General features: G+C 40.4%; 1 protein-coding gene across 2 annotated transcripts; it reads right to left on the bottom strand.

Annotated features, from left to right (window-relative positions):
- Positions 1-327: 327 nt before the first annotated feature.
- appl1 (adaptor protein, phosphotyrosine interaction, PH domain and leucine zipper containing 1) lies at positions 328-16,036 on the bottom strand. 2 transcript variants are annotated; one of them, XM_004548798.3, is made up of 23 exons: positions 15,848-16,036; positions 14,354-14,452; positions 14,193-14,252; positions 12,071-12,142; positions 11,837-11,924; positions 11,533-11,574; positions 10,422-10,480; positions 9,560-9,706; positions 8,397-8,479; positions 8,142-8,303; positions 7,740-7,928; positions 7,588-7,630; positions 7,459-7,515; positions 6,949-7,040; positions 6,503-6,682; positions 6,124-6,176; positions 5,592-5,766; positions 5,371-5,407; positions 5,130-5,270; positions 4,995-5,045; positions 4,824-4,913; positions 4,112-4,247; positions 328-3,938 (listed from the first exon to the last, which is right to left on the bottom strand). In XM_004548798.3, exons 1-23 carry the CDS (start codon positions 15,899-15,901, stop codon positions 3,931-3,933), a joined length of 2,118 nt encoding a protein of 705 aa, XP_004548855.2. In that variant the 5' UTR covers positions 15,902-16,036; the 3' UTR covers positions 328-3,930. The 2 variants fall into 2 exon arrangements, with proteins under 2 accessions (XP_004548855.2, XP_004548854.2); XM_004548797.3 differs by having other exon boundaries at positions 328-4,247.
- Positions 16,037-17,856: the final 1,820 nt, after the last annotated feature.

Genomic DNA, 17,856 nt, shown 5'->3' with positions numbered 1-17,856 from the left:
TACTAAATGAGCTTCATGTTTTATTAACTAGGACTTGAATGAAGTTATTGAGCCCATAATTCTTCAGGAAACTGCCAATAAGCCAGCTCATAGACCTGTAGAACAGCTGCCCCCTGCTGGCCATTACACAAATAAAATACAGATTAAATACATTTGGTCTAGCGGTATAGCTCACCGCACCACCACTGTGTCATAGCCGGCACAAACATAAATAAAACTGACAAATCCTTTTAATCTTTGTCTAAATGTTCCTTTCACTCTATGTTTGTCTGAAGCTCGTGCTGCTGGTGAAGTTTTGCTTGAAGTGAAAAACAAGAGCAGACTGAGTCAGGCGGATGGAGTTAGTGCTTTATTATCACCGTAAAGCCTTTTTTAATCATGACATGGGAACATCAATCACTGAAACATATTTACAGCTCAACATCAGCGATCCTGTCGTGTTTACTTCGTCTGTAAAGTGCAGCTCTGTCAACACGAGCCTTTCACTTGGTTACAGCAAAAACAAGAAAGCAATATCTCACCCCCACGTGTCCCAAAAAACTAAAATAAAAATAAAATCATCTTCAGTAACTGTTGATTTCGGCTTTTTAGAAACATCTCCACTACTTTAACCTCCCACAAACGGAGAGGTGTGTCTGTGGCCTCTTTCATCCCTACATGAAGAACATGAAACTTAAAACCCCCCACAAATAATCATCGTGAATCACTCTGGAAATGAAATGCAAGTTAATGAATAAATGTGCGATGAACATAAAAGGCCCCAAACAACGACCCACGTATGCATGCCTGGTAAATATTAAGACATTAGAAGAAACGGACTCAGCAGGCAATGTGAAAGAAGATGGAGTCTGTTTTTTATGACACACAGGTGGTTATTGGTTTTTCAACACTGTATCAGAGGAGCTTAAAGTCTAGTGTTTTTCTTTTATGAACACAGAAAGCCATGTTCTCCTTTCAGTTTGAGGGAACTTGAGGGAAATTTGTGCTTTTCTCCCTTTTATTTATTTATTTATTTTAACAGACCTCCAACTTTGCAAATGTCAGACCAGCAATTCACACCCGGAACAGCCCCGAGAGAGGAGAGAAAAGCATCTTTGGCTCACTGACGTGGCCTTAAATCTTCACGGTTAATTGGTACGAGAGCTCATTAACAAGTGTTACTGTCATGCAAACTCTGCTTTCATTTACATGGGCTCCGACCCTTACAGCACGCTAACACACACATACAAACACTGCATACGAACAGCTTGAAATGCTGGAATACTGGACTGATTATGGCATGATTATGGCTTCACTAATAAATACCCAAGAAAAAAAAAAAAATCTAAATTCAGAATTTTTCCAAGTCTTTTTTAAATAGAATTTTTTTTTCTGGTTTAAATCAAATTTTCATATTTATGTTCATACTGGTTGTGTTTTTGCTGTAAAATCTGTACAAAAGTACACTCCAATATTTAACACGAGCAAATACGAGGCATGTTAAGATTCAAATGGGCATCCTCCAAAGATGAAGTCTTTTTAGTGCACAAAACAAATTTATTCATGCTGTTGAGGACTGTGGATTTAGCACTTCCTCTATCTTAAGCAGATACCTTTAGTAACCAGTACGATGAGTTCATGTGGCCATGTTAACATCATCACGAGTCACCATGTAAACTTAGCTCCCAGCTGACTTCCTCACACTCAGCTGATTTTTTTTTAAGTTAAAATAACTTCTTCATATTTAATGAAGCCATGAAAATTTTTACCTTCGTTCTACAGACCCTTACAGAATCTTACAGACTCTTTAAGTAAACTGAAATTTGTGGCTTCTTTAATTAGTCCAAGACCAAGACTTGAAAATAAAAATAAAGGTGGATTTTTCCTTTAATATTGGCACCTGAAAGTCGATGAAGTGGACCTTAGATCCATCTGGAGCTCAGCTTTGAACCAAAAGGAACAAAAGTTAAGTTGTATTCATGATAAGTAAAACGACAGGTGTAATTTAAGTGGTCTAAATTTTCTCAGCAGGTAACAATCACAACATAGGTCTCTAATGTCAGGGAGTCAAATCCAAAGGTGTCTGAATACAAAAACTAAAAAAGCAAAACAAATCAAACAAAACCCACCATCCTTCAAACTTTCAACCATCAAATATAAGCACAAAGTGAGTGCAGGTAGTTGAACGTATGCTGACTTTTTATCTTTAAAGGCAGTGGTCAAGTCAAACGTACACGTTTTTCTTCTATCCTGTAGTGCCATTTATCAAATAGATCATTTTGGTGTATAATCCGTCATTTCTTGACTATAATGTAACTAATGTGAACTCACTTTGTGGTGCTCAAAGCAGCAATCTTCACTGTCAGCGAGCAAAGACCAAATCATGCAAAGACAAGAAAGTCTGAAAACTTACAGGATGAATTTTTCCCTTTGAACCTTTCATTCAGCTGCTGCTTTCAGGTACTATCAGTAAAAGCTCAAGCACACTTAAGGCCAAATATTTTTCATTTTTGCATTTGGTCTATACCAGGGGTGTCAAACATATAATCTAAGGGGCTGAATCGGCCCACTGGATGGCTTACGAAATTTGAATTTTTAATCGGGAGGTTTTGAGTTCCGCATCTCTAAAGTTAATCTATTATAATTATTATCTATTATCTGCTATTCAAACTTTCTGTTTCCAAAGTGCAGCCAATCAGAAGAAAGCTGGCTTTTGTTAATGGTTTCTGAAAGAGTGAGGCAGGCCCTGTCAGTGGAGGATTAAACCACTGTAGGAGGAATATGCAAGGTAACTAAGTAAGATTAAAGTGATATTTGTGGGAAAAATACACCAAAAAACCCCAAAACAGACCAAAACTGACCATTATTCTCATTAAAGTGTAGCTTTGAATATATCTATAGGTGAGGCATGCCAGAAAAAGAAACCAATAGCTACAGTGAAACGCTTAATCCAGGTCCAGCATAAGAGAAATAAAGATGATTCTGAACCGTGAATCACAACTCAAGTCCAAGATTAAAAACATGGAGCTGCAGTGGACTGTAAGATGTCTCTTTAGTGGGTTGATTTAAACTTTACTTAACAGTTATATTAACATTACTGTCAATTGATTAGCATTAAGGGTCTAACTGTTGTTTACATATGTCTGTTTCCATAAAAAGAAAAATATACTTAACGTTATAAAGAATATACGTTTTCCACCCCTGGTCTAAACAGTGTCTGAACAATCGAGCCACATTTTTCTGCAGCTAAATAACATCTAACAATATTAATAAATTGAACACGGTGTTGGAAAAACAGCTGGTTAGCAGTTACTAAAAATTAATTTTCTATTTATCAATTAATTGACTAATCAGTGAAGACCTACTGTGATGTGCTGAAATGAAGCCAGTGGAAGGAAGGAAGGAAGGAAGGAAGGAATCCTTAAATGACCTTTTCAAAATAAGACTCAGGCTCTCTTTCTATCTTCTGTTTGTGTTTCAGATCATCAGCTGACCTCTTTCTTTTTTCTTTTTTTCTTTTTTTTTAAATCAACAACACTGATGGAGAAAGTGGATGAGGTGTCCTGTTGCCCTCTGGGACCTTCATCACGGGTAAAAAAAAACCATCACTTCCTCTCAAAGTGCACTCATGCAAGAGCCGGTACCGACAGACCCAGGTTCAATATTCTTCTCACATTTTGTTTTACGTCTTCCATATTTTTGTTAGCTCTTCTTATAAAATAAACATAAAAACAGAAACTTAGAGGTTAATCTATATTCATGTCTCTTCTTGAAAGTGGAGCCGGTATAAAAGCAGCATTTTTTTTTCCTTTGTTTGTTTTTGTTTTTTTAAACACAGAATAAAACACGAGTCCTGGATGAGGCGTTTCCTCACCTACTTCCCTCCCTTTTACAGTGAGGGTGCGTTAGATATATCCTCCATTTTAGAGTGACAGGCCTCCATCACAAGCTTCAGAGTCCTGCACAGAGGAAGCACATGTTTTTCAGTTCCAGGCAGTCCGGGCGGGCGGATAGGTGGGCGAGTGGTGTTCCCCTCCTCTGATTCCTGAGCTGTGGTCTCGATTTTACCAGCTGGGACTCGCCTGGGAGGTAAAACATGCATCCTCTGAGTGTCGTTAAGCTTCAGACTCACCCTTCTTCTTCCCCTCCTCTCCAGCGTCACTGTCCTCTGACTGGCTGTTGCTAAGCACTAGGAACTGTCCGTCAGAGCCAGGCGGGTTGGCCGGGCGACTTGATGCAGCGATCAAGCGGCTCTGCTCCTCCAGATCCTGAAAGTCAGTCAAGAGAAGAAGAGTGAACTTTTTCTTGCGCGTGGTGTTGTTTTCAGCATTTGGTGGCAGATGGAGCTTTTAATGGGGCGAGTGTAAGACCTGGACTAAGAATGTGTGGAAAAAGACTTGAAAGACCTTCAAAAAAAGCACAGTGAACTATAAAGATGACATCTGACAACCGCCACAGTACCCTTAATGACAAATTTATGTGGTTTGACGACCAATACAAAAGAACCACTTGAAGGGTAACACCGAGGGGTAAAGAGTTAAAATTGGCTCCATGGATGCAAACTACAAAAGAAAAAAAATGGTGGCTGAGACTTTTGCACAGCAGTGTAAAACATAATGTTTTCATTCATTTAAGTCAGACAAAGCAAAAATGTCTTTAAGTGATGAACCCCAAAGTCCAACAAACTCACAGACTATTCAATTAAAGTGGTGATGATGGGGTCATAGGCCATGTTTACATTGTATTACAGACTAAAAACACCCCCTGGCTGCTCGGCATACTCTGCACATTCGTTATAACACGGGAATAGTGCAAGGTTTGTGTTGAAAGGTAAAAAAAATCACCTTCTCGATCTGTCTTTGCTTGCTCAGTTCCTCCTTCTGTTTCTCTTTGGCCTTATCCTCCTCCTTTTTCTTCTCCACCGCTTTACGGTCCTGCATCACAAGAGCAACAATAAGAAAACAAGCGTAAACATCCACAGCAACACATGAATGACCCCCGGTTACAGTCTTTACCATCTCCGAGTGCAAGGAGATCTGCTTGGCCAGACCGATGCTGTCACAGATCTGAAAAGCATGAAGAAGACAGACGATCAGACAGTAAGAAGGATGTGTTACACCGCCAGCCAAACAGATAAACGGACACACAACCTTCTCTCCATCGTTGTTGGATTCAAAGATGTAGCACATGGCTCGGCTGTCGCTCCGCCCGCTTGCCGACTGCAGAACAAAACCAAACAGCCTCTTGTTGTCCTGATGGGACAAACACTGCACCACAGTGGAGAGAGGGAACTGCAGCGAGACACAGCAGGATGCCAGTTAGCAAAGACAAAAGTGACACAACTCAAATCTTAGAAACAAGACAAAACTGGAGAAACTGCGGTCACCGTACCCTGAGTCGCGTCACTTGTGTCTGAGGATCAATTAGCCTGAAAAATAAAAGACCTATTTTAATATAAGAGGATAATTGCAATTTTTTTCAAGCTGGCATTTTATTTTATCTTTTCTTGAATGTGGTTCCCGTGGCTCATGCTTGCTTTGCAAAAAGAAGTTAGTCACACAACAAACATCGGCTTCATCCAACACGCTCATAATGATCACTGCAGTTCCTACTTGAGGCAGTCGCAGGTGACCAGCAGGTGGGACTCGGTCATCCTGAAGATGTTGTGGATGGCTCTGGCAGCCAGGATCTGCCTCATGGTCTCAGAGATGACATCCACTGACTCGGCAGTCTTCACCTCCATGGAGCCCAGGAAGCGAACGATAAAGAGCTGGTGGAGGATCGAGTCTACGCAGCACAAAAACCAGAAAAAACAAAACATACTTCATGTATGGCTGTGGTTCCACTCGAGTTGTGTAAAAGCTGATTCTTTGGTGGTTTAAATGTACTTTTTTAATAATTAAATCACTTTAAATTATTTTAAACTGGTTGTAATTATGGATAATAATGGAAATAATAAAACCCATTATAATCTAAATAAATACGCAGTTTAAACCTTTTTTCTACATGAGTTATTATCCAGAATCCCAGTTATAACATTAACATGACCTCTGCATAGTCATAAATGTCATTTAGAAGATAAAGACGTACGTAAATAAATAAATAAACATTGATAAAATAGTCGAGACAGACAGACACGAGTACCTTCACTGTCTTCTGCTGTGCTCTCTCCTGACTCCCCAAATGGATTACTTCTCCTGCAGAGAAGCACATAAACACACAAAACAGTCATATTTTCATAGCTTCAGATATATCTGTCTTCACATTATTAGTTTAGTTAGCTTGCTTTTTGTTCTGTCATTGCATGCTTCACAGACCATGTAAACAGTAGATATAGGCAGAGCTGCTTGAACTCTAATGTTCACAAGCACTGTCTGCAGCACATGCAGCACAGAACCTTCAAATCTGAGCAGATGGTGCTGCGCAGTCAGGCGGTATCGCCTCGTTATGATGCCGGCTAGTTTGTGAAACACATGCTGGAAATTTAAACAGTGATTCATCATTTTCCCTGACAGACACGTACCTGCTGGACTGCGGTGCTGTTTTGCTTTGTCCTGAGTTCTCCTCACTGACGGGGGAAATTATGTCAAACTGGATGGGTGTTTCTGGGGCAACCAGTGCATCCAGTGAGAGCACAGAAAGAGCGGGCGATGGCTCGGAGCCCACAGAGCTGATGCTGCTCGCTCGACCCGTTCGCCCCTTACTGGATGGGAGACAAAGAGAGAGAGAGCGAGAGAGGGAGAGAAAGAGGATGATGACAGGGCTCCATAATGAAATCTGGACCACCTGCGGCCCTACTTCAATAAATAATGGAAGCCGACAGCAGGTTGTGAGGGTGTTGGTAATCATTACTCTCACCTAAACCTAATTTTGAAAAAATCGGAACCCCCAAACAGAGAGGACAGGTAGAAATACCCAGTCTAAAACTCAAACTAGTTTGACAACCCACTCACCCACACACACTCCTACCTGGTTGGTCTCATGCTCTCGTGTCTCTGCTGAAAGGACGGTGATGGTGTCACGGCTTCAAGAGCGGATTGGTTCACTCTGGCTGCAAGCTCCTGCCAACAAGAAGTAACTAGGAATTACTGAGATCATCTGGTTTCTAATAGAGAGGTTTTTGCTTCTGTACGTGCCAAGCTGCTGTGATTTATTACTGAAGCCTGCTTGAAGTCTAGAAATTGTGCACTGGCGTACTGTCGCACAATTACAAAAACCTTGTGGGAAGACAGATATTAGATCAGATCTTCATTACCAGTACCTTGTGCCAAATAGTCAAATCAAAGTAGTTTCCTCAGAAAATCTATAATTTCCCATGCAAAGAGTTTAAGGTCTTCTGCACCATCTCACAATATTGATGCTGATATTTTACAACACATACTTCCCTGGCTAGACTACAACTAAAATAGCTGCCAAAGGTATACAACAGTGAACGGTAAGCAACATGAAGGTCGATAGAAGAAGGAAGCAGACACAAACCTCTGCATTTTCACTCAGGTAGATCCTCCTTGAGATGTTGTTGATGGTGGAGATCCACTAGTGGAGAGAGACAACATCAGAAAACAGCAGCAAACTCAAAGGAGGCTTCATAAAGTTAGAGTATTTTACCTCCTCGCATTCCTTCCTGCTCTCCGCCTGCAGCGTCACCACTCTGACATAATAAAGAGAAGAAAATGATTTTTATTTTGACCTAAGAATTACAAAAAAAGGGGCGGGGCGGAGCACATATGAGAAGAGAACTATAAAAAAGGACCTCTCACTTTTTCCCATCAAAGGAAGTGACCTGAAAGCAGAATCGGCGGTCATCACAGTCAACTGCCATGACGGAGGAGTTGTCAAGGTCTGTGACCAGCCCGCCCGCCACCTCTCCCCGGCCCTGTTGCATCAGGTTTCCACCCTGTGTAAAGAAGTACTGTCGCTCCCAGGATGATGACACTAGCCCAGTCTTACTGTGAGACAGCAAAGACACAAAAAGGATTTCACAGTGTTTACAGTCAGGGATCAAACCACCAACCTTCCAATTAGCAGATGACCCCCTCTACCTCCTGAGCTACAGTCACCCCAATAAGAGATGCACAATGTAAAAACTGTTCTGGGTCTGTGGGTGAAACAGGATTAAAGCTCACTAAGAAATAAAACACTGAAGTCGTCCTGTGGCTTACTTCCGGATGTACAGGTAGCCCTGCTTCCTGGTCAGGTTGCGACTCACAGGTGAGTGGGCGGGGTCGGGGTCACATGGTGCATAAAGGGCGTCACAAGCCCTCTCCATCTCCTGGATGGTCTGTTGCATCTGCCCCACCTCCTCCTCCATTTCCCGGCGTACACTATACATACATTCACATGTTCATTGTCACTCATTGCTAAAATCTTCCTGTCTCCACAATTAATTAACAGTTTGGGGATGAAGGAGTTCTTACTTCTGGACACTGGTTCCTATAGTTCCCAGGAACTCTTCCCACTGCTGGGTGAGATTTTCTGACCCCAGCTTAAAGAAACTGATCTGAGGAGAACAAAAACAGGTTGGTCACTTCAGAGCTGACTTCAAATAAATGTGATTTCACACTGTTTTGGTATTAAATCTCCTTTGCAGAAACTCTGTCTCCCCCTTCTGGCAGTAAAGGCAAACCATGTTTGTTCTTGCCCTCATTCACTGGCTGTGGATGACATCAGTTTTCAGAATTCCTAACTGAGTGAAGTTACCTGGAAGTGTGTGTGTGGTCGTCACAATAAGAGCTCACTCCTTAGTGCTTCCTTTGTTACCTCCTTTAGCAAAGGATACACTGAACCATTCTTCGTGAAAGTTAAGGAAACAAAATGAGTACCTATACCACATGTAAAATGCACTTTCTTTTAGTCCATATTTGGGGCATTTTAGTTTAAGACCCACATCAACAACATCCACCATCAGATTAAAAAGTCTGACTCTAAGAGCACCACAATCTTTTCCTTTTCTTTAAATTTTCCTTCATATCCTTCTCTGAGCTCACAGCGTTTTCCATCGAGTTTCTTTCTTGTTATAAACTATTCTTGGATGCTTCCCACGTGTCTTAGACTACTTGACCTTTGTTGCTACAGGTCCTCCCCTATTCAAGCCTGATTACAATGTGTCACCACTAATGCGCATGTGTGTGTGAATATCACCTGACATGAAACTGTGTGCCTGCACTGATAGTGCAAAAACTTCAATGAAATCAAACTTCATTTCTTCACATAAAAGTTCAGCAGTCAGGCTTAAAATGTCTGTCAGAATTGTTTTGCAGGATTACCAAAGAATTTCAAAGCTGTTTCCAAAATTCCCAGAATCAAGCAGGGGGATTAACATTTTGCCAAGTTAAAGATTTGATGTGTATTTCACACTGTTCTGGCTTTTCGTGGGGGAAAAGAATTTCGGACCTGAGTCAGATATGGAATCCAGTTAACGTTTGGTTAAGACCTAATGTTGGATTTTTGAGGTGCACTAGTCCCATCTCTCTCTCATCACCCCCAACCGGTTGCAGCAGATGGCTGCCCCTTCCTGAGCCTGATTTTCCTGAAGTTTATATATGTGAACTGAATTACTCTGCAGTAAAGGCGTGCACACCTGTGCCTGCATGTATCCCAGCAGTGGCTCCAGCAGAGCTGTCTTCTTCTTGTACTGCAGAGTGTTCAGTGAGCAGAAGTAGTGCATCATTGTCTGGTGTTGTTTCTTGCGGGAGGTGTAGACATCCTCCACCACCTCCGCCCGTAACTGCAACACACGAGACTCTTATTTCAGTAAAAAGCCAGATAACATTATCCACTCGCATAATATCATTTGGTCTTGATAATCATCTAGGAAGCTGCTGCTTTGAGGAATGTGAAACTTGATGAGAGACTTTTTAAAACAACCCAACCCCATCTATCATTGCAGCTGCATTTCCACACAGTCATCACTTCCTGTAACTTTAATTAAAAAAATACTACTGAGGAGTTTTTGCTGTTATTTTTTTAAATATAGCAGATTCTGTAAAATTATTTTTATAGAAACCAAAATAGAGACCAAAAATGACAGATTTGCTGGTATGACCAAAAATTACTAATTTAATGAATAAACTTCAGTGATTTGGAAGTTTGAGGGAAAACAGAGGAAGCATTTAGGTCTTTCAGTTCCAAGTTCATACTAATATGTCTTTTTGACAAAGCACAATGAGTGTGCTGAACATGCAAAATATGAAAATTATCCACAGACTCCTGCAGCTGTATTTAAATCATAAAAGCAGCTTCTTCTTATCAGCTCAGCCAACCAATCTAAACAAAGCTGCTAAGCTTCTATCCATCTAACTGTGGATGTTTTTACAGTTAAATAGAAAACTTTCCAGACTATGATTTACCATTTACGGACATGTAAAATAAAACCATTACCACGAAAGTCAATGTATAGTTTGAGGTATGAAGTCATGAATGGTAAACCTAAAAGCTGTTACCTTGTCGTTCTCCCTCCTTTTGGATAAGCGACTGTATCTGTTAATCGCCACGTCATGATCTGCACACAGAGACACAGAAAAGATTTTTAATAGTAAAATATATCTTGCCCTCTTAATAGTTAGAAAACTTGAAACTGCCTGAAATGCACAGTAAAAATACCTAAACAAACTAAATTTCACAATTGCAAGTAATTTAGCTTCTATTTCTACCATTTCAATAATTTTTCTTTTATATATGGGCCTAAAATTTAAGATCTAAAGTTAAGTATTTACTAGATCACAAAAGATTTAAATGAAAGCTGAGATGAAAGCACTGTGATATACAGAGTTCAACTTTTTTCCCCTCCAGAGGGCCATGCTGCCAAGATCAAATGGAAACATGGTTAAAGGTTAAATGAAAGTACTAAATGTTAAATGAACATTTATATAAGTCTTGTTAACTGTATGATATGAACTGCTGCATTGCCTGAATTAAACAGCAGTAAAGTCTCACTACAGTGACTGCCTAAGAATTATACTGCCTCTTACGCTAATTTTCAAACACCGCGGGTCAGAAACAGATGGCTTTATATTGCACATGTGTGATTTATCTAGACATAAAGTATATGTAGTATAAAAGTACTGAACCACACCTCTAAATGTTTGAATTCAGGAATTTTCTGTCCAATTTCCACAGATGTATAAAATCAAACTGTCTTTATAAACATTCGTGAAAGAATGGGTCATTCTAAAGAGCTCACTGCATTTGAGCATAGCAGTTTAATAGGAGCCATCTTGGCAACAAGTCAATTTATGAAATTTCTTCCGTCCTAGATATGCTATTATCAGCTGTAAGTGGTATTATTACAAACAGGAAGTGTTTAAACCACAGCAAATTCGTCACAATGTGGCAGACCACATAAAGTTACAGAGCGAGGTCGGCATGTGCTAAAAGGTAGAGCACGTAAAAGTCCCCATCACTCTGCAGAGATCCCAAACGTCTTTGTTATTAATATCAGCACAAAAACTGCCAGAGGCTTCATGGGAAGGGCTTTCATGACTGGAGGTGCAATGCAAGCGTAATGTGTAGGCAATAAAGTGCACTGACTGTAGTTTATGAGGTACAGCTTACCATCACTGGCTATTTGGAAGACTTCTTTAAGAGTAAGGATCTCTGGAGAGACAAAAAAAACTCACATTAGAGAGCAAAGTGCATCTGTTTATGTAGCAAGAGCTGCTGCTTCAGATTAATTCTACTACCATAAATATTAAATATTAATATTGAAAGTAAACAACTAACATAGCAATGCAGAAAATAATTTACATTATGTGTCACTGTTGATGGCAAACTAGTAAACTGAAAATTGTCATTATACATTATTAACGTCTCTAAAACAGTTTCAAAACTGGGTGAAAGAGCTTAAAGTGTTTTCTACCCTTCAGGTCTCGCTCTTTAAACTGAGTGATGGGGAACATCATGGCATCAGCAAGTTGTGTGGACAAGACAGCATGACAGGAGCTGAGCTAGAAAGAGGAAGAGAAGGAGGAAGTTAAAATCCTAACCATGAATCAGATGAACAAACACAAATATAACACAAGTTTTTCTTATTCTTTTTATTTTGCACCAAATTTGCCTGTTTGGGACATCAAAACATGCAAACCTAACTCACTTCATCTATGACTTTTGCAAACTGTTGCAGAGTAGAACTCATCACCTCATCATCACCCCCGAGAGGAAAACGCTGCAAACAACAGCAACAATAAGGAAACATTACACAGCTGAGATTAACACATAGATTTCTGGATGTTATTAAAACCGCTAATATTTTCTATTATGGTAAAGAAAAAATCTGAATAATGCTGATCCAAAGCTGTTTCTAGAAGACAGGAATGGCCAGACTAAATTTCACAGAGGTGTGGTAAAGGCAGATGTGTGTGAAGTAACAGATAAGAGGCTCGTTGTTACAGTATTACGGTTAGGGTGATAAGTATAATGGATGGTATTACAAGGCTGACATTTAGTATTTTATTGCCCTTTTTTAAGGGTCTATTGGTATAACGAAGATAGGCTGTTATAACAGCAAGGCCTGTGGCTTGTGTGATAAGACTGGGAAGCCACACCAAGCAGTGCCAAAACCTGCAGTTCTCCCAATTGACCACTTAAAGCTGGCTCCAAAAATGTTTTTCAGAACAGTGACTTCCAAAAAAGCAGAGCATTCTTAGGGAAATGGGGGTAGCTTAAAAGAAATCTCACAAGTGAAACTATGGCAGAATTAAGAAAACTTTTAGAAAACTCAACTCAACTCAAGAGACGAGATTCTGAGACCGCCCAAGTGGAAGCCTTTCGCCACTTGCCTACAACCTAGAAATTCTGTCCATAAAAATTATGAAAAGAATCAGTGACAAAGGGTAGCCCTGGCAGAGTCCAACGCCCACCAGGAATGAGTCTGACTTATTGCTGGCTATGCGGACCAAGCTCTTGCAGCGGTTGTATAAGGATCGAATGGCCTGTAGCAGTGGGCCAGACAGCTTCTGGAGTATTTTGAATTGCATGAATCCTCCTTAATTTCCAAAAATCAGTCAAATAGTGAGGCACCGCTGGGAACTAAAAACAGTCCAAATTCTTTCAACTCCCAAACGATTCTCCAGAGAAGTGACTCCAATTAGGGCTGTGCAATATGACCAAAATCTCATATCCCGAAATAAGAATTCTATCGTCCCGATAACGATATAAATCACAAAAATGTAACATTTTCTGTAAATTCTGTGAATCTCGGGCAGCTCGTCTTGCGGGAAGTGTTTCCAGCTGCGCATCATGTAGCTGGAGTCGAGTGTTTTAACCGATGCATGAAACGATACATTTTTAGACATAAGTTGTAAAGGCCGCCGTTTTCTTTGTGAGTATTTATTACACGGCGTGCTGCGGGGAAAAGCCTGTTCTAACGTTTGAGTCTAAGGTTTATTTTTTAGCACCTGGTGGCTCTTTTTTACTTCTCATCCGTAAATAATCTGCTCTTTCACGTGATTCAGTTTATTTTGAAAAGTCTCAACAGGATCTTGAGCTTTATTGTGAAAGGTTTATGTGGAACATAAACAAGCGGACACGCGATGCTGTTACCGTCGTTGTTGCTAACGACAACGCATAAAAACAGGCGCTTGTCCGTCCGTAGTGTGGTTATATTAAATATAAGAGAAAGAGAGAACTTTAAGAAATTAATATAGCCACTACAGTGACCATCAAAACGATGAAAAAATATTGCCTTAAACAGTTTATTTTGTGACACCACGAAATGAAACGATAGACGTTTTTTTATCGTCATCCGATATATATCGTTATATCGAACAGCCCTAACTCCAATTATTGTCTAATGCTGATTTTTATCCTTACTACCAGTTGTCTTCTATGCTTTGTATGGTGAGTTTGGGTTTTAAAAAGGCGCTCACAAATAAAATGTATTATTATAAAACAGGATTGATGAAGTTTAGCCAAGTTAGAAGTTAATAGTGAGGTATCTCAGCCAAGTCAAACTTCCCCCAAGGGAATGTGTGAAACAATCCATGCACAACACAAAGTTAGTCATTTATATATTGCCGGCTGGCTATGAAAAAATCCTGATCCTAAGCTTAATGTCCACAGAGAGATCTCAGTTGGTTCAAGGGTGATTCATTTGTGAAGCTTTCAGATATTTAGTGTCCAGCACTTCTTTGTAATAATAATAAAAATAATAAAATAATCTAGTGTTTGAGTGTGTACACTTGTGCTGTGGTTGGGACAAATATGGCATTTCCTACCTGTTTGTCATATTCTTTCAGCAGTCTGGAGGTCAGGTGTGTTGCAGCACTCAGCTCATTCTGGAAGACAAATCCGCAGCACTAAGAGCTGGACACACACTATCCAAACAGCAGCACATTATTGATTTTGTGTTTTTGTGAGTGAGTGTATGTGTGTGTACCTGTGCATCATAAATCCTCTGCATGGCCTGATACAGTTGTGTGCAGTAGTTGGAGATGGCTGCAGTGTCCTCCTCAAAAACTCCCAGCAGAGACCGTGTCTGCAAACAAAAACCATCAAAAACAAACAAACATCATGCAGCTGATTTAACTACATGATCCGTTTGTGAAACCATACTCAGCTTACTTGCCCCCAGAAAATTTCCTATGCGAGTGCCAAAAACTTCACCCGCATACATTTCTGCAAATCAAACACCTGCACGCACTACTGCTGCTCTCAAGGTGTGTCTTAACATCCTGCTGGTCCCTGTCTTTTTCAAGGCATTACTCACTGTGAGAAATAAATCACACTCTCAGGCTGTTTTCCTGAAAGCTGAATGGTTGCAACCTGTTGTGTGATTATCCTGAATGTATTTCACCTTGCTGTAAATCAGATTTTACTGCTGCGGTAACCTGGTTTCTCTCCAGCTCCCACTGTTAAATTACAAATATAACAGAGCTGACGCCTAATGTACACCGAGAGAGTTAATAAGAGACTGGAGTGGATGAAGCATAAATCATTAGTTATATAGACTAAAAGATTTTGCAAAGACTCCAGAGTCATACCAGCTTGAAAAGTTCCCACCCGACCCTGATAGAGTCAGCTGATTTTTTTCTACTCTATAACTTTAACATATCTAATAAGGTCATGCAAAACTTTATCTTCGTATTATGAATATGTCTGAGTTTCAGTCCATCAGAGTACAGGCATTTGTCAAAATTAGTTTCCCTTATTTTAATGCTCTTATAATTTCTTAGAAACATGAGATAGCCACATTACATTTTCAGGGTTGAAAAAACGGTTATGCAAATTCTTTTCGCTCTTGCAAATGATTTTTGTGCTTGAGAGCAGCAAGAATGTCCCTGTGCTTTGAGAGCTGATACCCAGATTATTCTGACAGTTAACGTAAGTAAATCCTGGGTATGTGCAGCTTCAAACCAAGTAAGTTTATACACTTTGACCACACCTCAATCCGTGATGTCACAGCAGGTGTTATTCCTAAAATTTTCAGGAAACAACATCACTGCTCGAGTTGTTTTTCTGTCCATCTGCAGCAGTGCGGTTGAAGCTTTGGGCACGGTGTGACACCAACAGAAATACAACACTGGTGTTTGACCAGATAACCATTACTGGGGAAGAGGGAGGAATGATTAGCTTAGTGGCTACGGAAGTTGCAGGTTAACCGTTAATTTATGTGCAAACCAGCACTAACTCTGACATTTTAGGATCTGGCAGCTTGGCGAAAGCTTCCATCACCTGATCCATAAAGCAGTCAGTTTATGATCCCACTGCATAGCTGAAGTATCCCGCTTGAGAAGCTGTGGTTAGCTGTGCCGTTAGCGATTAGCACCATTCCGATGGATGTTGGCAAACAGTCTACAAAGACAGTTAGCCTAGCTATAGACGTGGCTAGAATTAGCTTTTAGCTGAAGCCCTCGGGGAGTAGAGCTGTTACCTGCGGGCTGTCCTCCAGCGTCTCCTCTATCGGTAGCTTCTCTATCCCGGGCATAGCTGCTGCAGGCGTGTTGATAATCTCTGAGAAACGCAAGACAAACACACAACAAATCGGTCCGACAACTCCCACTCAGGATTTCTGGGCTACACGGATTCACAACACCCCAAAACAGCTCCTCCCGGTTCCACATGCCACGCCCTCTACGGGGTTTTGGATTGGATAGAAGAAAATGAAGCCAATGTGATTGGCTTATTTTTTAAAGGAATATTCGCCATTTTGGCTCTAACCATCAGTTCAGTGATACAGGGATAGCGCGTACACGTTAGAGCCGTAATGGCAACTACTTCGGCGAGTTTCCTGTTGAAATATTTTTTAATCTTATTCAGAAATTTACTGACGCCACATTTTGTACAATATTTTAAAAACGCGTTTTTTACGAATAGTATTTTTGTAACAGATATTTAAATTTTGAAATGTTCAACTTTCCAAAATTATTACCACAAACCATATAAAATGACCATGTTTACAAATATAATTGTTTGTTGAGAAATGATGATGATGATGATGATAATGATGATGAGCAGAATAATAAATCTTCTTTTAGCTGCTTTTTTTTAGCGGTTGCTACTGTGGATCATCTGCCTCCATCTGATCCTATCCTGGACATCTTCAACCTTCTGCAGGTCCTCCATAACTACATCCATGAATCTTCTCTGTGCTCCTTCTCCTTTCCTCCAGCCTGGCACCTCTGTATTCAACATCCTTTGTCCAATATATCCACTGTCCCTCCGCTGCACATATCAAAACTCTCTTAGCCTTGCATCTCTAACTTTGTTTCCAAAACACTCTGCGTTGTCCCTCTCATACAATACTCATTCCTAAGCATGTCCATCCTGTTCACCCCCAATGAAAATCTTAACACCTGCAGGTCCTCCTCCTGTTTTTTTGTCAGTGCCACCATCTCCAAACCGTACATCATCGCAGGTCTTATTACCTTCAAACCATTCACTTTTGATGCTATCTTTCTGCCACAAATCACCCCAGACACTTGTCTCCACCTACTCCATGCTTGTCTTCTTCACCTCTTATGTGCAGTCTCCGTACTATGGACAGTTGACCCCAGATATTTAGACTTATCCAACTTCACTACTTCTGGTCCTTGTGGCCTCACTGTTAAACCTTTCTCCCTCTCATTCATACTCATGTAGTCTGTCTTGTTTCTGCCGACTTTAATTTTTACACCTCCACTGCTCCAGGCTCTCTTCCAACCTCTCCATACTCTCAGAATGACATCTGCAAACCTCATAGTCCAGGGAGACTCCTACCTACATCTTCTGTTGACCACTGTGATCACCATTGCAAACATCAGTGGCCTCAGAGCTAGACATCACGCTACCTCAGCAGTCATCTGGACCAATCTTTGCACTCTTCATTCTCTTCATAGCTCCTCACCTCCTCACTAATCCTCTGCAATTCCCGATCCACTAACTTTCAGCCAACACGTCCTCTCCTCCCTCTCGTTTTCTTCATTTATCAGGTCCTCAGAGTACTCTTTCCATCCTCTCAACACATTCTCTTCACTTGTAGTACATTTCCATTCTATTCTTGATTAATCCTTTCCAGCTTGATTTCACTTCCTAGCCAATCAATACAAGTTATTTCTCCTTCCTCAGTGTCCAGCCTCAGATTTCACTTACTATAAACCTTTAGAGCAGGGGTGTCACCACTTGTGTCCCACGTCACCTCTATTTGCAGCCCATATATTGAAGTGAAGAAATATAATGCAGTTTGGCCCTTGAAGTAACTTTTTTGTTAGGGAGGATTTGTTTTAGTGTTTTGATTGGCATGTTAAAATAAGTTATTTAGAAAGCAAATAATTATTTAATATAAAGGCAATATGAGCAGAGAGTACAAACATGTTGAGGGATTGGCTGTGTTAGTTCAGTGAGAGAGTTAAACAATTTTAACTAGTAGCCAAAAACTAATTTGTACACTTATGTCTGCATTTT

This window comes from Maylandia zebra, linkage group LG5 (assembly GCF_041146795.1).
Source record: "Maylandia zebra isolate NMK-2024a linkage group LG5, Mzebra_GT3a, whole genome shotgun sequence".
Taxonomy (NCBI): Eukaryota; Metazoa; Chordata; class Actinopteri; order Cichliformes; family Cichlidae; genus Maylandia; species Maylandia zebra.
Note: the sequence above shows the minus strand (reverse complement) of the source record. Positions and strands in the feature narration are given on the sequence as shown.

Coding starts and splice junctions, on each gene's coding strand:
- appl1 (XM_004548797.3), bottom strand. CDS start 15,901: ATGCCCGGGATAGAGAAGCTACCGATAGAGGAGACGCTGGAGGACAGC. Junction 7,516..7,587: donor GCAGGAAGGAATGCGAGGAG/GTAAAATACTCT, acceptor TCTCTCCACTAG/TGGATCTCCACCATCAACAA. Junction 6,683..6,948: donor GAGAGCATGAGACCAACCAG/GTAGGAGTGTGT, acceptor TCTCCCATCCAG/TAAGGGGCGAACGGGTCGAG.